The 22643-nt window shown below is 34.1% G+C and overlaps 1 protein-coding gene across 1 annotated transcript in view; it reads right to left on the reverse strand.

Moving 5' to 3' along the window:
- The window catches only part of LOC133337398 (neuropeptide Y receptor type 4-like), a gene marked incomplete at its 3' end in the record, with an annotated part of 48573 nt that overhangs the window by 16782 nt on the left and 9148 nt on the right, over positions 1-22643 (reverse strand). The window contains exon 2 of the mRNA XM_061545660.1: positions 15442-15621. Coding sequence (XP_061401644.1) covers positions 15442-15621 — 180 coding nt within the window. The remainder of the gene's footprint in view (positions 1-15441; positions 15622-22643) is intronic.

A 22643-nucleotide genomic window follows, 5' to 3' on the forward strand; every position in this document is an offset into this window, starting at 1 on the left:
AACGAACATCGAAATAAATTCTATGGAAATGTTAGAGTTTTAAACATTTCCTGGAAATGAATGGATATCTCAATCTCTATTTATTTGAAATAGAATATTGGGTGCGATGAATTTTGGAGGCGAAACCAATCTGTTTTTAATATGAAGCACGTAGGCCTATTGGCGAACTTTGCAAGTGTGTGTGTGTGAGTGTGTTCTTATTTATTAATGTATGGCACGTAAAGTTTGAAAACTTTGTAAATAACCTATCAAGTGGTTGCTGCCGTCTTAAGGGTTGGGGAGTTTGAATAATATGGTAATAGGATAAGATAACCTTGATTATTTATTTTCCCAACAGTAAAGTTGCCTATTGTGTGGGTGGTAGATAGGTAAACTAATGCGCAGTTGTTCCGCCATGACTATCAAGTAATCAGAATTTTTTATTAGAAATTCATTACATGTCATTTGCATATGTGTATGCAGATATAAGTGAGTGTTGTTGGAAAAGTTTACACTAACAAAATTAAATTTGCATTTAATAATCTTTTTTTAAAGAAGATGTTTTCAGGCAATATAAAACACTAAAAACTTTACTTTTCAAAATATTTTTTTAAGAGGCTCAATTTTTTAAAGAATATTGTTTCAAGACTATCAACATGCGTAGATTTGTTGTGTATTTTTCAAGGAAGAATATTTTTTCAACGACTATAAGTAGGGTGGATTTTTTAAAGAAAATTTTTTCAAGGACTATTAACAGGCGTGGATTTTTTAAAAAATATTTTTTCAAGGACTATCAAACAGGCGTGGATTTTTTAAAGAATATTTTTTTCAAGGACTATCAACAGGTGTGGATTTTCTAAAGATTATTTTTTCGAGGTCTTATAATGGTTGAATTTTCTATAAGACGTGGATTTTCTAAAGAATATTTTTCATGGACTATCAATAGGCGTGGATTCTTTTAAGATTATTTTTTCAAGGACTATCAACAGGCGTGGATTTTTTAAAGAATATTTTTTTCAAGGACTATCAATAGGCGTGGATTTTTTAAAGAATAGGCGTGGTTTTTTTTAAGATTATTTTTTCAAGGACTATCAATAGGCGTGGATTTTTTAAAGAATAGGCGTGGTTTTTTTAAGATTATTTTTTCAAGGACTATCAACAGGTGTGGATTTTCTAAAGATTATTTTTCAAGGACTATCAATAGGCGTGGATTCTTTTAAGATTATTTTTTCAAGGACTATCAACAGGCGTGGATTTTTTAAAGGACTATGACAAGCGTGGATTTTTTAAAGGACTATGACAAGCGTGGATTTTTTAAAGGACTATGAGAAGAGTGGATTTTTTAAAGGACTATGACAAGCGTGGATTTTTTAAAGGACTATGACAAGCGTGGATTTTTTAAAGGACTATGAGAAGAGTGGATTTTTTAAAGGACTATGACAAGCGTGGATTTTTTAAAGGACTATGACAAGCGTGGATTTTTTAAAGGACTATGACAAGCGTGGATTTTTTAAAGGACTATGACAAGCGTGGATTTTTTAAAGGACTATGACAAGCGTGGATTTTTTAAAGGACTATGACAAGCGTGGATTTTTTAAAGGACTATGACAAGCGTGGATTTTTTAAAGGACTATGACAAGCGTGGATTTTTTAAAGGACTATGACAAGCGTGGATTTTTTAAAGGACTATGACAAGCGTGGATTTTTTAAAGGACTATGACAAGCGTGGATTTTTTAAGGGACTATGAGACTATGGCGTGGATTTTTTTTTCAAGGACTATGAAAAGCTTGGATATTTTAAAGAATATTTTTTCAATTCAAGGACTAATAAAAGGCGTGGATTTTTTAAAGAATATTTTTTTCAATTCAAGGACTAATAAAAGGCGTGGATATTTTAAAGAATATTTTTTCAATTCAAGGACTAATAAAAGGCGTGGATTTTTTAAAGAATATTTTTTTTTCAATTCAAGGACTAATAAAAGGCGTGGATTTTTGAAAGAATATTTTTTTCAAGGACCAACCAATAAAAGACCTTTATAAGATGTATTATTTTTAAATAATATTTTTACAGGACCTTTACAGGCATGGATTTTTGAAAGAATATTTTTTCAATTCAAGGACTAATAAAAGGCGTAGATTTTGTAAAAAAATATTTTTCTAGGACTTTTATAGTCCCTGAAAAAATATATTTAAAAAATCCACGCTTGTTTACAGTCGATATAATCCTTGAAATAATATTTGGAATTTTTTTAAATGCTTATAATTAAAATTAAATATGTTTTAAATCTTTTTTATTAAACATAAATTATAAAGTCCTTGTATTGAAGCCCCCCTTTCATTGAAAATGTCATAAATTTTCATCATATGATAAATTAATTGCAATAGAAAGTTTTACTTATCAAGGATCATGAATAAAATTTAAATAAAATATTTTTTAATTTTACTTCCTTTGGTTGGTTGGTTGGCTATCACAAGGGGTTATCTAAAACCACTTAGGCAAATTTTGAAAATTTTTGTTAACTATTTTAAGCAAGGCACGACAAACATAACACAAATCCTTAGAGCACTTTTAATATACAATGTGTCTACATGAAAATGTCTCCTTGCAAAATGAGAAAATTTGCCTAAGGATAAGAGAGAGTAACTTTAGTGAACTTTAATCTTCCAACATTTTCGGGTTTTTTTTTGTGAGTGTGAGTTGCAAATGTCGCTTGTTGTTGTTGTACTCTGGACAAGGACTTGTCATAAGCATAAAACAAACAATGTTGTGGAATGTTAAAAGCAGGACATTAAACTTGAGGACACAACGGAAAAATTCCAAAAAAGGAACACAACTTTTAAAATGTAATCTAAACAAATTAACATATAAAAAAAATAAAATAGTCCATTCAGTTGCCAAAAAAAGGGTTTAAAAGCTGCGTGTCATTTAAAGTTTACGGGTATATTTTGTTTGCGTTAACAGATGTCTCCATAAAAGATAAGGTCTCAACATCCAAGGCCTCCATTAAAAACAGGGGCAGGGCCATAATGTTAAATAACTCAATTAGAATTAACATTTTACCATCAAGTTTTTCATCAAATGGTAGCATAAAAGCTGAGGGAGCTATTTCTGAGGAAAATATTTAATTTAAAATTTACAATTTACTCAAGCAATATAACAAAAGGAATTTTAATTATTAAATGGATGACAGTTTTTTGTTTTGTTTTAGAGTCCAGTATTAAGTTTATTTGCTTTGCAATGGAAACTTTTATGACCTTAACAATGGGAAAGATTACGAGGAAAATATTAATAGAATAATTTGAGAAAAAATAAACAAAATAATTAATTAAAAAGTTTTATATTTTTGTTAGACCTGAATATAATTCTAAACACATGCTAGACGTCCGCCACAGCCAGAGGGTGGGATTTTTAAGAATATTTTTTTCAAGGACTATAAAGACGTGGATTTTTTAAATAACATTTTCAAGGACTATAAACAGGCGTGGATTTTTTTAAATATTTTTTCAAGGACTATAAACAGGCGTGGATTTTTAAAATATTTTTTTGAAAGGACTATAAACAATTTTTCAAGGACTATAAACAGGCGTGGATTTTTAAAATATTTGTTTCAAGGACTACGAAAAGGCTTGAATTGTTAATTTATTTTAGATGTATCAACTGATAGGGAAGACTATCAACAGACAATTTAAAAAATTTTTAACGTAACAAGTTCATTCAAAACGCGTCATAATGCAAAAATATTTGCAATACCTTACTGATGATATTAAGATTTTATATAACGGATACTTAACAATATGATAATTATGCCCTTCAATACACTGTGGTACAGGGTATTATGTCTTTGTGCATATGTTTGTAACAGGCAAAAGGAGACGAGAATGGCACGTGGTTCCTTTTGAGAATATGCATAGAATCACTTTTTAAGTCGATCTATGGATGTCCGTACGTCTGTCTGCCCATGTTAAATTGTAAACAAAGTACAGGTCGCATTTATGATCCGAATTGGATGAGATTTGGCATAGGTCACTTATTTGGCCCAAGGACGAACCCAATGAAATTGGAAAAAATCGGTTCAGATTTAGATATAGCTCCCATATATATTTTCGTCCGATTTAATGTAAATGGTGTACCAAAGTCCCTATATATATTTTGATTTGCTCGAAATTTGGTATAGTGTACTGAATTATGTATAGAATAATGTGTGTTAAGTTTCGTTAAAATCGGTTCAGATTTAGATATAGCTCCTACATATATGTTTTCTTCCTATTTGATGTAAATTGTGCACTAAAGACCCAAAGTTTGTCCGATTGCAATGAACTGTAGTTAATATTAAGTCTCATTGAAATCGGTTCAGATTTTTTTTACATATATAAGAATTGGTTCAGATTTAGATATAGCTCCCATATATAGTTTCGTCTGATTTTTAGTATATTGTTCATCAAAGACCCAAAGGCAGGCCGATTGACACAAAGTTTTTCACAACGTTCTGAAGTTAATATAACCTAGCGTGTGGAAAGTTTTGAAATCGGTTCAGATTTGGATAGAGTTCGTATAATCACCAAGAACTCAAAATGTGGCCGATATGCACAAAACATACTGAAATTGGTATGACTTAACATGTGATAAGTTTCGATGAAATCGGTTTAGATCTCGATAGAGCTTATATATAAATATTTGCTTTAAATTGATTTACACAATTTTGTCCCTTTGTAAGAAGCAACCCTATATCTGACCAAATGAACAATTTAGTATAGGTTGCAGAATGACATGTTTATGGATCCATTTTCATGTTAATGGTCCTTCCAAAAGACGGCGACGTCTGTTAGGATTCATCTGTTAAAATACCCAAAGTGCTGAAGGATATCATCAAGTCGGCCCCGTCCGACTTTACTATTTCCCTTACTGGATTTTTAATGACCTTTTGGCATTAGGATTATGTGTTTGCTTAGTTCTTAAAATTAAGACTTCAACAGCACCATATTCAATATGCGTTTGACAATTCAAACAACATTGTAAGAAATATATTAAAAGCTTTTCTTGTTCGAACAGAGCACCACCTTAAGATATACAATTCGTATACGAATTTTAAAATCCTCCTCAAAGTGAAAACACTCAATTTATTCAAAACAATAGTTTACCAAATACGCCACGCTTTGAGGCAGTACAAGGATGATGAAAGTGGAATAAAGTGTCAATAATAATTTATTTTCTTTTTGTATTTTTCCACTTTCCGGCAAATTTTCTACTGCTCTGCGGTTTCAACAAACAACCATAAGGAAATTTTTAAGTAGATTTCTTTATATGGAGAGGAGGTGAAAGAGGGGTTATGTTGTTGGCAACGAACCCTTTTGTGGTATCCTTCTGTTCTCTTTTTGAGTGTTATCCTGTGACATGCCGTTACATTTATAAGAATCTTTTGACAATTTGTTGTTGCTGACATGAAATGGAGCATCATAATTTCTTCGACAGAAGAATGGAAACATTCCGAAAATATTGATATGAGGTTGATTGAAAAATAATCATAAACAGCCACTGCATCTAGTGTCACGATACATGTTTACCTGTTGACAGTACTTGAAAGATGTACTCCTCAAAAGATATTTTGATCTCAAAAAAATCTCCGTTTATGAAAGTCTTTAAAACATATTAAAAAAATCCACGTCTGTTAACAGGCTTTGCAAACCACAATTTTAAACGAGTAAGCGGAGCAGTATAGTCGGACGGGGCCGACCATACGATGCCCTAAACAACTACAACTTTCTGCGGATGTTTATTCCGAGTCTGGGCAATATTTCGTGATATTTGATCACTCTAGCCCGATTAGAGCCCAACAGCACCTCTTCCTTACACTGACATACTTTCTGAATATTACTATTCATATTCAGTACAGTCCTTCTAATTAATTGTCCAAATTCCCTTCACCGTGGGTTGTGTTGTGATGGTCGGCCTATTATTGGCATCAACTCGAAAAAAAAACATAACAAAATTAAGTATTCGGTCCACTTCATCCCATAATTATAATCTGATCATCACCGAAAGTAACTGGAACCTCATGGAAAATTTAAAAGCGATCAGCGCTATATTTCCGCCCTATAGTGTGGTAACGGGTTACTAAATAATATCTTAGTACGTAAGCACCTGTACATATTTAAGTGTAACTCCCACATCCGAGTACACACGACAATATAATTTATATCAATTTAAAGGTCAACCATTCCTCTAGGATATACTATCAACTTCTCGGGTATAAGTTCTTCAGTGGTAAATATATACGTTACAGAATACAAATTTTGTCATTTTTCACACAAAAGTTAAGGTCCATTTGACCCGCTAAATATTGACCGATCTTTATCAAAACAGGCATGCTTATTCTTTGGCGCGCCCCTTCTCCATGGGTCATAATTGCGGCACCTGGAGCGACCAGAAAAACCGACAAAAATAAAGTTTTTGGTCCATTTCATACTCTAAATATTAACCGACCGAGAATAGGGTCTTCATTGGCCATAACCCATCCTACATGCAAAATTTCGTGAAGATTGGTCCATAACTGTGGCCTGTATCGTATTTACAAATTATAATGGACAGACGGACAGATACACATGTCTAGATCGACTCAGCTAGTCGAGATATGACGACCGGTATACTTAAAGGTGGGTCTAGGACCAATATTTCGCGGCGTTACAAACTCTTGGGGCTGCATAAAGCTATAATACCCTGACAACATAGTTGTGTAGAGTATAAATACCAAGTATTTTTATTCAAATATTATTTCAAGGACTATAAACAGGCGTTGATTTTTTTATATTTTTTAAGGACTACTATGATTTTTTTTATATATTTTTGAAGGAATATAAAAAGGCGTGTATTTCTTAAAAAAAATTTCGAGGAGTATAAACCGGTGTGTTTTTTATTTTTTATTAAATTATTTTTTCAAGTATTAAAAACATGCGGAATTTTTTAAAATATTATACAAGGACACCAGCAGTCGCGGATTCTTTCTTATTATTATAACGCCTGTTGATAGTCATTGAAAAAATGTTCTTAAATAATCCACGCCTGAGGTAGACATTGAAAAAAAAAAATCTTTAAATATTCCACGCCTGAGGTAGACATTGAAAAAAAAAATCCTTAAATATTCCACGCCTGAGGTAGACATTGAAAAAATATTCTTTAACAAATCCACGCCTGAGGTAGACCTTGAAAAATATTCTTTAAAAAATCCACGCCTATTGATAGTCCTTGAAAAAAAAATTCTTTAAATATTCCACGCCTGAGGTAGACATTGAAAAAATATTCTTTAACAAATCCACGCCTGAGGTAGACCTTGAAAAATATTCTTTAAAAAATCCACGCCTATTGATAGTCCTTGAAAAAAAAAATTCTTTAAATATTCCACGCCTGAGGTAGACATTGAAAAAATATTCTTTAACAAATCCACGCCTGAGGTAGACCTTGAAAAATATTCTTTAATAAATCCACGCCTCAGTGCGACCTTGAAAAATATTCTTTAATAAATCCACGCCTCAGTTGTACCTTGAAAAATATTCTTTAAAAAATCCACGCCTGAGGTATACCTTGAAAAATATTCTTTAAAAAATCCACGCCTGAGGTATACCTTGAAAAATATTCTTTAAAAAATCCACGCCTGAGGTAGTCCTTGAAAAATATTCTTTAAAAAATCCACGCCTGAGGTATACCTTGAAAAATATTCTTTAAAAAATCCACGCCTGAGGTATACCTTGAAAAATATTCTTTAAAAAGTCCACGCCTATTGATAGTCCTTGAAAAAATATTCTTTAAAAAGTCCACGCCTATTGATAGTCCTTGAAAAAATATTCTTTAAAAATCCACGCCTGAGGTAGACTTTCAAAAAATATTCTTTAAAAAATCCACGCCTATTGATAGTCCTTGAAAAAATATTCTTTAACAAATCCACTCCTGAGGTAGACTTTCAAAAAATATTCTTTACAAAATCCACGCCTATTGATAGTCCTTGAAAAATATTCTTTAAAAAATCCACGCCTATTGATAGTCCTTGAAAAAATATTCTTTAAAAAGTCCACGCCTATTGATAGTCCTTGAAAAAATATTCTTTAAAAAATCCACGCCTATTGATAGTCCTTGAAAAAATATTCTTTAAAAAATCCACGCCTCTTGATAGTCCTTGAAAAAATATTCTTTAAAAAATCCACGCCTATTTGATAGTCCTTGAAAAGTATTCTTTAAAAAATCCACGCCTATTGAGAGTCCTTGAAAAGTATTCTTTAAAAAATCCACGCCTTTTATAAATACTTGAAAAAAATATTTGTTAGTCCTTAAAAATATTCTTTAAAATATCCACACCTATTAGCCTGATAATACCGAAGAATATATCCTTGAAAATCGATCATCTAGAATTTTCTCGAACAAGTTTATCATCTCTCCAGTCATCCAGACATGATATTATCACTGAAATAATTTACATATTTATTGGCTTTTTGGTTAACCCAAAATGCCAGTCAGCCGTCAAAATACAGTAGCAACAACAAAACCCCCCAAAAAAATCAAATCGGAACAAAAATTTCCATTAACTTGTAAACAACAACTGTTGCTGAGTTTTGTTTTTATGCCTTATTAGGGCGTTTGTTATTCACGGGCGGTTGGTTGGCCGGATGTTGTGACTCCTCCATCTGGAACTAACTGCGAAAGTTTGGAATAATTTGGTGATAAAATGACTTATTAATAATAACAACCCATACAAGTGACAACCATCTTAAATGTGATTCCCCTCACACGCACACACATACGCTCACCCGCTCACTCCCAAATGGTATGCCAACATTTGGGATATGTTGAATATTTACTTTTGGTTATTTGTGTGTGTGTGTGCATGTGTGTGTGAGTTGAATTTCTGTCAAGTGTATATCTCTCCAAGTGTTTATTATTATTATTTAGATGGTTTCAAATGGATATGAGAGGGTGGAAGAAAGTAGCCACAAAAATTTGGTTGGAAAAACTACATTAAATATGTATGCGGTCCCATGGGTTGGTTAGTTTCCCAACTAGAAACTTCTATTGGTGTTTGTTATTGCTTTACTTTTTCTGTCGGACTCTAACCAATTTTCTTCTTCGTCTAATTTGGGATAACTTAATAAATGTGTCATGTTTTGAAAACCAACACATAATATGCTGGCATCTTGCAAAGTGACATATTCATTCGATTGGAAAGCAACAAACAGAAAAAATATCATCTGTGTCTCATAATCGTGACAATGTTCATAATCACATTGAATATATTAATGAGTATTGGATTACTAATACACTTATAGCCTAGACAGACGACAGCCTTAATTTGCATTAACAGCCTTAATTCAAATTAACTTGTACATTATCCTCATTTTTAATGCACAAAATCAAACTGAATTTATACTGAATTAACCAATTTCAATATGGCAATGCTGTCGAAAATCAATTAATTGTTGTCAAATTTGTTTACGTTTATAAAAATAAAAATTATAAATAAAGGCAAATTTCAACATTCTTTCAAATTGGGAGCTGTATTGCTAACGTCATAACTGCTATTCTTCATGTATGCCATGTATCCATTTCATAAAGACGTTATCCCGAAAAATATTCGAAACAAATCCCAAAATTGTCTTCCTACACACAGACAAACAATGGTTTTGAAACAAAAAACTGTTTTGTAAATGCAGAAACTCTCGTCTGTCAGGTTTAAAAATTAATTCAAATTAAGACATTTTTAATGCAATTTAAGGCTGTCGTCTGTCTAGGCTATTACACTTTTTACTTCATAAATACATGATTTTATTATTATAAATACAAATAAGGGTGAAATATCTCCGATATTTGGATATTTTAAGGCGTGGATTTTTTAAATATTTTTTTCGGGGGCTATTAAGAGGCGATGATTATAAAAAATATTTTATAAGGAGTATCAATCGCCTTGATTTCTTAAAAATAATTTATAAGGACTTTCAATAAGCATGATCAAGGATAAATTGTTTTCAGGACTAATATAAGACATGGATTTTGGTAAATTAATTTTTCAGATACTAATAAAAGGCGTGAGTTCTTAAACATCTGGCTTCTTAAAAATTGGCTTAACATGGCGAAGACCAGGCTTATCTTGGTCCCTCTTTCATTTCAATTGTGGACACTGACGTCCACGCGGTGCCACCTGGGGTAGCTATTTTCATCACCCGTTGAAATAGTGAGCTGACACTCGGAAAACCCCTCCTACTATGAAAAAGCAAAGAAAAAGAAAACCAAATCCACCTAATGTTGAAAACCCCCGCAAACATATAAAGGACCACGATCTTCGAATCTGCACTTGAAATGTGCCCACGTTGTACAGAAGAGGCGCAGTTTTCGCTTTGGCGGATTTACTCAAGAAGTGCGATGGAAAGGGACAGGCGTAAGTAAATCAAACGATTACGCACTGTATTATAGCTGTCATGAAACGAGACGTGGATTTGGCTGCGGATTTATGGTTAACAGGCTAATAAAAGACATCGTCTCCAGATTCACTCCAATAGATGAGCAAATTGCTATAATCCGTATAAATGCGAAGTTCTTCTACATCAGTCTCACTTGCGCCCGACCGAAGACAAAGATGAACAGACCAAAGACATATTTTACGAACGCCTAGAAACAGCACATGATCGTTGCCCTGGTCATGACATTAAAATTCTGCTAGGAGATTTTAATGCAAAAATCGTCAGGGAAATTATCTTTGGCCCCTCCATCGGAAAATTCAGCTTTCATGAAAAAACATCCGACAATGGCATGAGGTTGATTGTCTTCGCGGCAGCAAAAAACATGGTAGTTAGAAGCACCAGATTCAAGCAACTCGATATACACAAGGCCACCTGGATTTCTCCTGATCAAGCAACGAGAAATCAATTTAATCATGTTGTGATAGACGGAAGGCATTCATCCAGTGTATTAGACGTTCGATCGATCCGAGGAGCGAATATCGATTCGGACCACTACCTTGTAGCATCCAAGGTTCGCACTCGTCTTAATGTAGCAGCAAAGGTGCGATCTAACACAACGCGTTAACTCGACGTCGAAAAGCTGCAAACACAACAGATAGTAGAAGCCTACTCCGCTCAATTTATCCACCTGCTTGACGAAAACACTTCTTGTCCCGATTATGGTATAGAAGCACAATGGCAAACAATTGCTCACTTCCTACAAACTGCAGCAAAAGCAACACTTGGGTACCAAAAACCACAATCAAGAAAAACCATGGTACGATCAGAGGTGTCGTAATGCGACCGCAGAGTAAAGTGCAACCCTGCAGACAGTAGTGCGATGGAGAAGTATCGGGAGAAAAGGAGAGAGAGAAGAAACGTATTTTCAGAAAAAAGAAGAAAAAACAAGAAAAACAAGAGGGTGAGCAAATCGAGATATACAGGAGTCAAAATGAAGTCCAGAAATTTTACCAACGGGTAAAACACCAAACCGAAGACTTTGGTGCAGGCACATCTCCCTGTAGAGGTGAAGAAGGAAACCTGGTGATAGATACAGATAGTGTGTTGAGGATCTGGAAGGAACATTTTGAAAAGCTTCTGGTATCAAATAGTGGCGGTGGAGAAGATACCCCAGAATCAATAAGAGATGATGGTATAGAGTGTATACCACCCAGCCAAGATGAGGTGAGAATTGCAATTAATCGGCTGAAGAACAATAAAGCAGCAGGAGCCGCTGTGTTACCAGCCGATCTATTCAAGACTGGTGATCAGATGCTGGTCAGGAGCATGCGCCAGCTGATTATTACAATTTGGCTAGAGGAATGCATGCCCAATGATTGGAACCTCCTGTGATCCTGTGACCCGTGCACAAAAAAGGAGACAAGACGATATGTGCCAAATGTAGAAGAATTAGTCTTCTTCCCATCGCATATAAAGTTTTATCCAGCGTTTTGGGTGAACGGCTGAAGCAAATGGTCAATTACATTATTGGACCATACCAATGCGGCTTGAGAGCCGGAAAATCCACCATTGACCAGATTTTCACTCTGCGCCAAATCCTGGAAAAACCCACGAAAAACACATCGACACATTCCACCTATTCGTCGACTATAAAGCATTTGACAGCCCTATCCGTTCAGAGGTGTTTAAAGCCATGTCAGCGTTCGGCATTCCTGCAAAATTAATACGGCTATGCAGGATAACTTTAAGCGGAACTAGGTCAGCAGTTAAAGTCGGAAATGACCTATCAGAGTCCTTGAATACCGATCGAGGATTCAGACAAGGTGACAGTTTGTCGTGTGATCTTTTTAACATCCTACTGGAAAAGGTCATACGAGACGCAAAGGTGAACAGAAATGGCACTCTGTACACCAAACAACATCAGTTACTCGCCTACGCCGATGACATCGATATAATGGGTCGAACATTGCGAGCGGTAACAGCCACCTTTGAACAAATTGAAAAGGAGTCTGCCAAAGTGGGTCTGGCAGTAAACGGCGAGAAGACCAAGCTGATGGTATCAACGCGCAAGACCTCCATTAGACTCGGACCAACTGTTGAACTTGAGAACTACAGCTTCGAGGGAGATAAAGATTTTCTATACCTTGGTACCGCCATAAATAAAACGAATGACATCAGTTTTGAAATTTGGAGAAGGATACTATTGGCCAAAAGATGCTAATATGGTCTAAGTAAGCAATTTGAAAACAAGGCCACCACCCGCCAGACCAAATTCACAACCTACAAGACGCTGATACTACCCATGCTGTTATATGGATATGAAGCATGGGTATTCGCGCAAGCGGATGAGTTGCTCTTGGAGTGTTGGGGGTGGAAGAATTCTCCGAAAGATCTACGGACCGATCTGCATGGACGGTGAATATCGCCTTCGAATGAACCATGAGCTGTACCAGCTATTCTCGGACATCGGCACTGTTAGACGTATTGAGCTGCACCGACTACGTTGGCTAGGTCATGTTGTGAGAATGGATGAAGATGCCCCAGCCCATACGGCATATAAAAGCGAACCTGCTAATGGTTCTCGCAGAAGGGGAAGGCCACGATTAATATGGAAAGATCAAATGGAGGACAATATTGCCAAATATGATCTTTCAAACTGGAAAAACTGCGCAAACGACCGACGCGCCAGGAAATCTTTTTAAAGCTCGGCTTATGGAACGAAAGTTCTGTCGCAAGCCAGCTAAGTAAGTAAGTAATATAAGGCGTGGATTTTATAAAACATTATTTCAAGGACTAAAATAAGGCGTGGATTTTTTGAAATATATTTTCAAGGAATTTACAAAATCCTCGTTTGGTAAATGACCTTGAAGAAATTTGAACAATCATCGATTTGTAAAAGTGCTTGAAAATTGTTTTTTTTTTTAATCCACGACTTGAAATAGTCCCTGAAAATCCATTTTAAAACCAGTGAGCGGAGCAGTATAGTCAGACGGGGCCGACCATACGATACACTACACAACTACCACGGAACTCTAACTTTCTGCTGATGTGAGCCTGGGCAATTTCGTGAAATTTGCAACCTTTTGCCCGATTAGAGATCAACAGCACCTCTTCATGACACTGACATATTTTCCGTATATTCCCAATATTGAGTACAGCCCTTCTAATTACTTGTCCAGATTCCCTTCACCTTGGGTTGTGTTGTGATGTTCGGATTATAATTGTGGCCTATAGATCGACTCGAAAAAAAACATAAAAAGGAAGTTTTTGGTCCAGTTCAACCCCAAAGTTTTATTTGATCATCACCGAAAATTATAGCCGGTGTCCTTGACCATACCTGGATCCTCATTGAACATTTCAAAGAGATCAGCGCTATATTTCCGCTCTCTAGTGCGGTAATGGGTTACTAAATAATATATGAATACGTAAGCACATGTAAATATTTAAGTGTAACTCCCGCATCCGAGTACATACGACTATATAATTGGTATCAATTTAAAGGTCAACCACTCCTCGTGAATATACTATCAACTCCTCGGGTCGATGTCCTTCAGAATTAAACATATACGCTATTGAATACAAATTTTGTCATTTTTCACACAAATGTCAGGGTTCATTTAACCCGCTAAATATTGACCAATCTTTATCAAAACAGGCATGCTTATTCTTTGTCCCGATCCCTTTCACCATGTAAAATTTCGAGATTTTTGGGCCATAATTGGGACCTCTGGAGCGACCAGAAAAACCGACAAAAATTAAGTATTTGGTACATTTCATCCACTAAATATAATCCAATCTTTACCAAAAACAATAGGGGTCTTCCTTGGCCACAACCTGTCCTACATGCCAAATTATGTGAAGATTGGTCCATAACTGTGGCCTGTATCGTGACGGACGGACACACATATCTAGATCGACTCAGCTAGTCGAGATATGACGATCGGTATACTTAAAGGTGGGTCTAGGACCAATATTTCGCGGCGTTACAAACTCTTGGGGCTGCACAAAGCTATAATACCCAGACAACATAGTTGTGTAGGGTATAAAAATCCAATCCTTAGAATAGTCCTTAAAAATATATATATTTTTTTAATTCACGCTTATTCATAGTCCTTAAACAAACAATTGAAATTATTGAAGCCTTTTTAAATTTCTTTGTTATTTTTTCTTCTATGACTCCAAGGGCAGGCGAGTCCTTTTGAATTTTTTTTCAATGACATTTTAAATTTTCAATTAAGTTTTAATAAAGTTAATGTAAACATTCATCAAAATATGTGAAATATTGTTTGTCGAATCCATTATCCTATGACCTAACCCACAAAAACCAACCACCACATCCTGCCGTTAATAAACTTGAAATATTAAAAAGTTGATTTTATAACCTTTTCCCATCGGTTTTTCTTCTTTTGAAGCGAAAAATTATGTTTCGAACAATATTTCACACATTCAATCTGGCACATTCAATCTGTCAACTGTGAAAGTCGTAAAACCAACTTTTTAATATAATTCACACACCCACACGCACACTTACAAACGAACATAGCTAACTACATTAGCACCAGATTTCTTCCTGCTAAATCTTACTTAACCTAATGAGGACATGCCAGAAAAAAAACCGAAGGATTCTGAGTGATGATTACATTTTGTTCGCAGTTGTAATAAAAGGAAATGTAAAAGTTTTGTTGCTGTAAGGAATTGCTGGAAACAGCGGGATATTTGAAAGTTGAAACTTTGCACTTTGCAAATTTTCATTAACAGAAACTGAAAGTCCTAATCCTTGGCAAAAGGATACTACCATTAATTAAACTTCTTGGAATATATAATTTCACATGTCAACGGTTTGGCATTTTATCATAATTTTACAAATTTTCTTTAAACATTTTATTGCATTTTTTTTAAATCCCCATTAAAATGCATTGCAAACAACAATTTTAAATTCAAATTTAATATTGATCGCTCTAGGCGGCTTTTGTTTTTTAGTTGTTGTTGTCGTTGTTGTTCACATTACGTTCACGTTCTACTTACCCCGATTTCAACGTAAATTGTATAAATGGGATATGGCAGTGCAATCACCATTCCCGTCAGCCATGTGGCACAGCAACAGACGAACGCCGGGAAACGTCCCTTGAGTGGATTGCCCAGCCAACGCATACGGTCCCAGGCTATTAAAATGTGCGTTATCATGGCAACATGCAATGGTATATCCTGTGACATGGCCAAGCCGAGGGGTGGAGGAGGATGAGAGACAGCCAGCAAGTCATTCAGTTGACATATTATATTTAAATGTATCGAAAAAAGAAAGAAAAAAAATACAAATTAAAAAAAATGTTCATTTGTAATTGCAAGTTAATATATAAATATGTTATATTGTAAATATGTAAACCATAGAGAATATTTAATTAGTAAAGTAGTTGGGATAAAAAATATACTATAATTAAAAAACATATGTATTTCAAATAGTTCATATATGGATAATTACAAATAAGTATATATATTAACTGACAATTCAATTGCTATTGTAATCCAATTGAAGTTTTTATTTGAGACAATGAATATAGTAACCATATTGACTGGAAATAAATTAATTAAAATAAATAAAAACCAGTGAGCGGAGCAGTATAGTCGGACGGGGCCGACCATACGATACCCTACACAACTACCACTGAACTCAAATTTTCTACGGATGTGTATTCCGAGCCTGGGCAATATTTCGTGATATTTGCACACTCTTGCCCGATTATAGGTAAACAGCACCTCTTCCACACACTGACATATTTTCCGAATATTACGAGTATTCAGTACAGTTATTGTCCAGATTCCCTTCACCGTGGGTTGTGTTGTTGTAGATCGACTCGAAAATAACACAAAAAAATTAAGTTTTCGGTCCACTTCATTCCAAAATTATTATCTGATCATCACCGAAAATTAAAGGCGTTGTCCTTGACCATAACTGGAACCTCATGGAACATTTCAAAGCGATCAGCGCTATGTTCGGCTCTCTAGAGTGATAATGGGTTACTAAATAACATACAAATACGGAGATACCTGTAAATATTTAGGTGTAACTCCCACATCAGAGCACATGCGACAATATAATTGGTCTTAATTTAAAGGTCAACCACTCCTCTTGGATATAATATCAATTTTTCGGGTCTATGTCCTTCAGGGGTAAATATATACGCTATAGAATACAAATTTTGTAATTTTTCACACAAAAGTCAGGGTCCATTTGACCCGCTAAATATTGACCGATCTTTATCAAAACAGGCATGCTTATTCTTTGGCCCGACCCCCTTCTCCATGCAAAATTTCACGATGTTCGGGTCATTATTGCGGCCTCTGGAGCGACCAGAAAAACCGACAAAAATTTAGTATTTGGTCCATTTCATCCCATAAATATTAACCGATCTTTTCCTAAAACAATAGGGATCTTCATTGGCCAGAACCCATCCTACATGCAAAATTTCGTGAAGATTGGTCCATAACTGTGGCCTGTATCGTGTTTACAAATTATAATGGACAGACGGACGGACGGACGGACGGATAGATCGACTCAGCTAGTCGAGATATGACGATCGGTATACTTAAAGGTGGGTCTAGGACCAATATTTCGCGGCGTTACAAACATTTGGGGCTGCACAAAGCTATAATACCCTGACAACATAGTTGTGTAGGGTATAAAAAATATGATAGATGGGCTATAATTAGAAGGCACGTGTATCAGCGTTTTGAAAGTTCACATAGGGAGATAATCTAAAAATAGGGGCCAGACCTTTTTAAATTTTCTTATTAGGAATCCCCGAACACTCAGTCGCCTCTCCGAAGGCGTCATTTCGGCCCCCTTTTCCAGAAACATATTTAAAACGGGGTTATATCAGGTCAGAATATTCTAAAAAATGTTAGCCATATAGTTTTACTAGAAGTCTCAGAATTTTGAAAATTCATTTTAAGTTTTAAACCCATCTTATTTCGAGTTTGTACCAATTTTTCCCGCTAGATGTCGTTTTAGAATTATGGTATAAAGAACAAAAATATTTTCCATCAAATTTTAGTATAAGTCACTGAACAAAAGAAATCGATATATATATATATATATAATTCAATTTTCGGACAAAAATTCGAAAATTTTTGCATTTTTCCATAGAAAATTTCCAGCACTTTTGTCAACAAATTGTACGAAAGTAACATGAAACCCAATTGTTCGTGCATGAAATATTTTACGTAAAATTTCACTAAGAGTCTCAAATCAAATTATATATTTAAATTCAATCGTTTTGGTGTACAGTATAAAATTGGCCACAAATTCATTGTTGACTTCAGTAAGTGTCAATAAAACACCTAGCAAAAATGTGTCAAAATCGTCTATAAATGTGCATATTAGGAGTATTTCGTCAAAGACAAAATTATTATTCATCGAATTTCACAATTAATTACAACAGAAAAGATTTTTGTAAACACGATATTTATTTCTAAAAAATAACTCTAATTTGGATATAAGCAAAAGTTCTATTTGTCAAATTTCGCACCTTTTTCGAAATAAATTGGAATATACCATATATCATCTTTGATGAATAATTGCCAGTGAATTAATTCTTCTCCATCAAATTTTAAATATATATCTTTAAAAATTTTTAATTCGACGCTTTATCATTTTGTTCTTTAGTACTTTTGTTATGCACCATTTTTGACACCTTATGATAGAAAAAATAGAGTCAAATTTATTATACCCTACACCGTTGGAGAACATTTATAAATGTAGGTGACCCTTATATGAATTGAAATTTCCAAACCCACTGGAAGTATACTGTACTGCAGCGGAAAATGTAAGGAAAAACGGCCGGGATTCCTATAAAGGAAATCTATCCAGAAATCAAACGTGGATGGAACAAATTTTCCATTGCACTAAAAATACAAAACTGCAGCCATAAAATCTCAAATACTTGGAATACCGAAAATATTAAAATTTTTTGGATGAGCCTAACTTAACAAAGAAGGGATAAGAAATAGTATTTTTATGCAGACGATGTTATAATACTTCTAAGGCAGAAGAATCCAATGTTACTATACAGGAAGGCTGAAACAGCGTTAAACATTACCAAAGAGACTTCATGTAAATACGGACATGACGGAGGTATTTTTAAAAATAAATCAAATAAAGTTATATAACTGCACATGAAGTAGAAAGACCACAGACGGATCGGAGAGGCTAAAAATGAAAATTTATTCAAAGGCAGTAGTTTGGTGAAAAGCAATGAAGCTCAAAAAATAAAGCCTAGCTTTATTATTAATAGTTTTACAGGCTGCAATCGAAACCTCAACCGGACAGATACTCATGCCTTGTGGTAACTGTTTTTTCACATATGGCTCTCGGCTGTCAGTTCACAATACGATCCTTCAGTTCACAATACGATGAGGTTGGAGCTATAATGGAGTATTTAAACTGGTTATGTTTAAACATTGGACTAACAACCATTGGAATTATAGGTCCGATTGGCATTATAGGTAAGGAGAAAGCCAACCTATTCGCCTAAAGTGCTACTGATCTATACCCTATAGATGTGAAAAACGACAAGCCTTTGATCGCAATACGTAGTAGAGGTCGTAGGCGAAAGACACCCACAATATCCTTTCGAATAACTGGAAACCCAAAAAAGTAAGACCAAGCAAATATTAATGCTTAAGAAAAATTATATTATTAGCTAAGTGATACGAAGTGTGTAAAATGTGTTTAGCAGTAAATGTCTCATGTTGTCCGCTTATTAACGAAGCCTTCATCTAATTTTCCGAACGATTTTAGGAATTTTTTAAACTCCTCAGATTAAAGGGTAAATGATCCGAAATAAACGAAGTTTTTACTTGTTATAACCTACACAATTATATGGTAAGGGTACAATAACTGACTGTTTTTATGCTAATCGGTCAAGATTAATCGGGTAAAATGGACTTTTTGTGTGAAAAAAGTCAAAATGTTCACTTGATGGCGGAACTTAGACCGGGGGACTTAAACCAAAGATGTTGACAGTATGTCCAAGAGGAGTGATTGACATTTAAATTGATACCAATTATATATTTTTATGTAGGGGAGTTATACGTAAATATTTCAGGGGTCCAATCCTGATATCCTGATATTGTGTAGTATTACCATTACCACACAAACGGACGTAAATATCGCGCTAATCGCTATGAAATTTAACAAGAAGTTCCGGGTTTAGTTGGGGACAACGCCAATAATTTTCGGTGATAATTAGGCGATGATGTGGACATAAAAATTTAGTTTTCCATGATTTTCTAGTTCTAGTTCTGAGGCCACTACTATAAGCCGAACATTAGAAATGATACACGGGGTAACTTGTATGTGCAAAATAACAAGATTCCAGCATAAAGGCTTTGGAAATTATGTCGTCCAATAAATATTACCTAGGTTCGGAATATAGATCTAGCATAAAGTTAGAGTTCAGTCCGTCCATCTGTCCTTTGTTTACAAAGGTCGCATTTATGATCCGAATTGGATGAAATTTGAAATTGGGAAAATCGGTACAGCTTTAGATATAGCTCCTATATATAGTTTCGTCCGATTTTTAAATAATTGTGCACCAAAGAGTCAAATTTAAGCCGCTTGGCGTGAAATTTTGCACAACGTGCTAAAGTTGGGATATCCTAACATGTAACAAGTTTTATTAAAATCGGTTCAGATTGAGATATATATATATATATATCGTCCGATTTTTACTACTTCCCTTACTGGTTTTTAAATCAATTAATTAAATCTTTATGTTTCTTGTTGGGCTTTTCTGGTCAGATAATTTTTTATGAAAATAAAACGATTTTTATTCCATATTTCGCTCGACGTTTCGGTGGCTTTTTTCCAACATTTTCAAGAGCTGATTTTATTAATCTATTGGCAAAATAAAAATGAAGATGTAATTTCTTTTATTACATTTTAAATATTGCACTTATTTTTAACTTACTTTAATTATTTGTCATTTTTCTATTATTTACTTAGATTAAAAAACGGGACTCCACCAACATTTATATAATAAAAATAAATAATAAAATAAATAATAAATAAATAAATCACAGTTAAAAATTAGGTATATCACAGAACTGGTGTTAACTAATTGCAATAGAATACTGAAGCTTGGTATTGTCTTTGTCTTCCTTTGTGTTTATTGATCTGGCAATTCTTTGTTGTATTCGCAGACTTTCTAATGTGTATCGTTTGTTTTCATTTTTAGCTTTGTCTAATATTTTGACGTTCTTAAAGTCAGCTGTGTGGCCAGTCTCTTTTATATGCTGTGAGAGTGCTGTTTTTTCTGTTCCTTTATTTATGTCGTTTTGATGTTCACTTACTCTCACGCTTAGCATACGTTTTGTTGTACCCACATAAACTTTACCGCATTTTTCATCTTCGCTGCCTTTGCATGTTATTTCGTATACAACATTGTTTTGTTTTTGTTTCTCTTCTTTTGGTTTCGTTCTTTTAAATATCATTTGGAGTGTACTGTTTGATCTGTGCGCTATTGTTGTTGTTACGTCGTTTATGATGTTTCGCAAGTTTTTTGTTTCAGTCAAGTTCGGTATGTAAGGTACACTGATAAAATTAATTTTCTGAATATCGTTTTTTATGTTGTTTTGTTTTTGGTTATTGTATTCATGTATTATCTCATCTATTAGTCCGGGGGGGTAACTATTTTTCTTCAATATTCCTTCGTATTTTTCGATGTTTTTCTTTATGTATTGTTCGTCTGTGATGTATTTTATTTTGTTTAAAAGACTTCTCGCAGTATTTACTTTCATATTCCTTGGTTGCGTCGAGTGGTAATTTATGATTCGTCCTGATGATGTTTCTTTGGTGTACCATTCTGTTAATAATTTTTTGTCATTCCTGATAATTAGCATATCCAAATATGGTAGTTTGTTGTCAACTTCTTTTTCGATGGTGAATTGAATTTTCTTGTGGTATGCATTTAAAAGACTAAGAATATTCGTTTCGTCGTGTTTGTTAATAATGGCAAATACATCATCCACATATTTTGTCAAAAGTTTTATTTTTATGTTTTTCTTTTTTAGTTCTTCGATAACGTCGTCCAGTAGTGTGTCTAATACGATGTCTGCTATCGTAGGTGAGAGTGGATTGCCCATTGGCATACCATAAGTTTGGTGGTATATTTTGTCATTACATTTAAAGTAATTATTATCTTTAAGAACAAAGTTTAGTATTTTTAAAAATGTTTGTTTTGGGATCGATGTATTTCCTTGCAGGTGTTTCCATTTGTCTAAAATGTTTTTTATGGCTAAATGTGTTGGTATATTTGTGAAGAGGGATACTACGTCAAATGATACCATGATGTCGTCCTTATCCAATTTGATGTCTTTTAGTTTGTCCTTCAGGTTCATGCTGTTTTTTATATTATATGTGGGAGATATTAAGGTCCTAAGTATTTTTCCAATATATTGGGCTAGATTATAGCATGGTACGTTTACGGATGCTGCTATTGGTCTTAATGGAACATTTTCCTTGTGGATTTTTGGTAATCCATATAGATCTGGAGCTGATGCAGTTATACTTGTTAATTTTGATTTTTCCCATTTTGTTATTATGTTATTCTTATGCAAGTCGTTTATTATATTGTTGTTCATTCTTTGTAATTTTCCTGTAGGGTCTTCTCTAATTAGTTTATATGTTGTTTTGTCGTCAAGTAATTCATTCAGTTTATTCTTATATTGTTCTTTGTACATTATGACCGTTTCATTGCCTTTATCCGCCGATGTAATAATTATTTGATTCTCAATATTTTTTATAAAATTATTGGTATCTTCAAAAATTGCCAATATATATTTTTGTTTTACATATGTTTTAATTTATTTCGCAGATGCAATTTCACAATAACTTTCGATAAAATAAAAAATACCAACGTAATGAAAGACATATGCTTTATCTGTTTCATCTGGCCTTTGATAAGACAAACGGTCATTCGTCCCTTTCAAATGGTGTATACTTTGTGACTGTGGGCCAATATCCTCTACGATTCCAATATCATCAATATATTCATACAGAAATAATAATATTTTTTGAATTCAAATAAAACACCATCTATAGAATATAATCAATTAATTGCCATATTCTAATAATAAGAACAAACAAAGAAACATCAGTATTTTAATTGGATAAAATTTGAAATTAATCAAAATTAAAAATACACCACCGCCAAACACAAGGGTATTAT

This window comes from Musca vetustissima, unplaced genomic scaffold (genome assembly GCF_032173495.1).
Source record: "Musca vetustissima isolate MV318-11 ecotype Yass unplaced genomic scaffold, APGP_CSIRO_Mvet_v1 utg28553, whole genome shotgun sequence".
NCBI lineage: Eukaryota > Metazoa > Arthropoda > Insecta > Diptera > Muscidae > Musca > Musca vetustissima.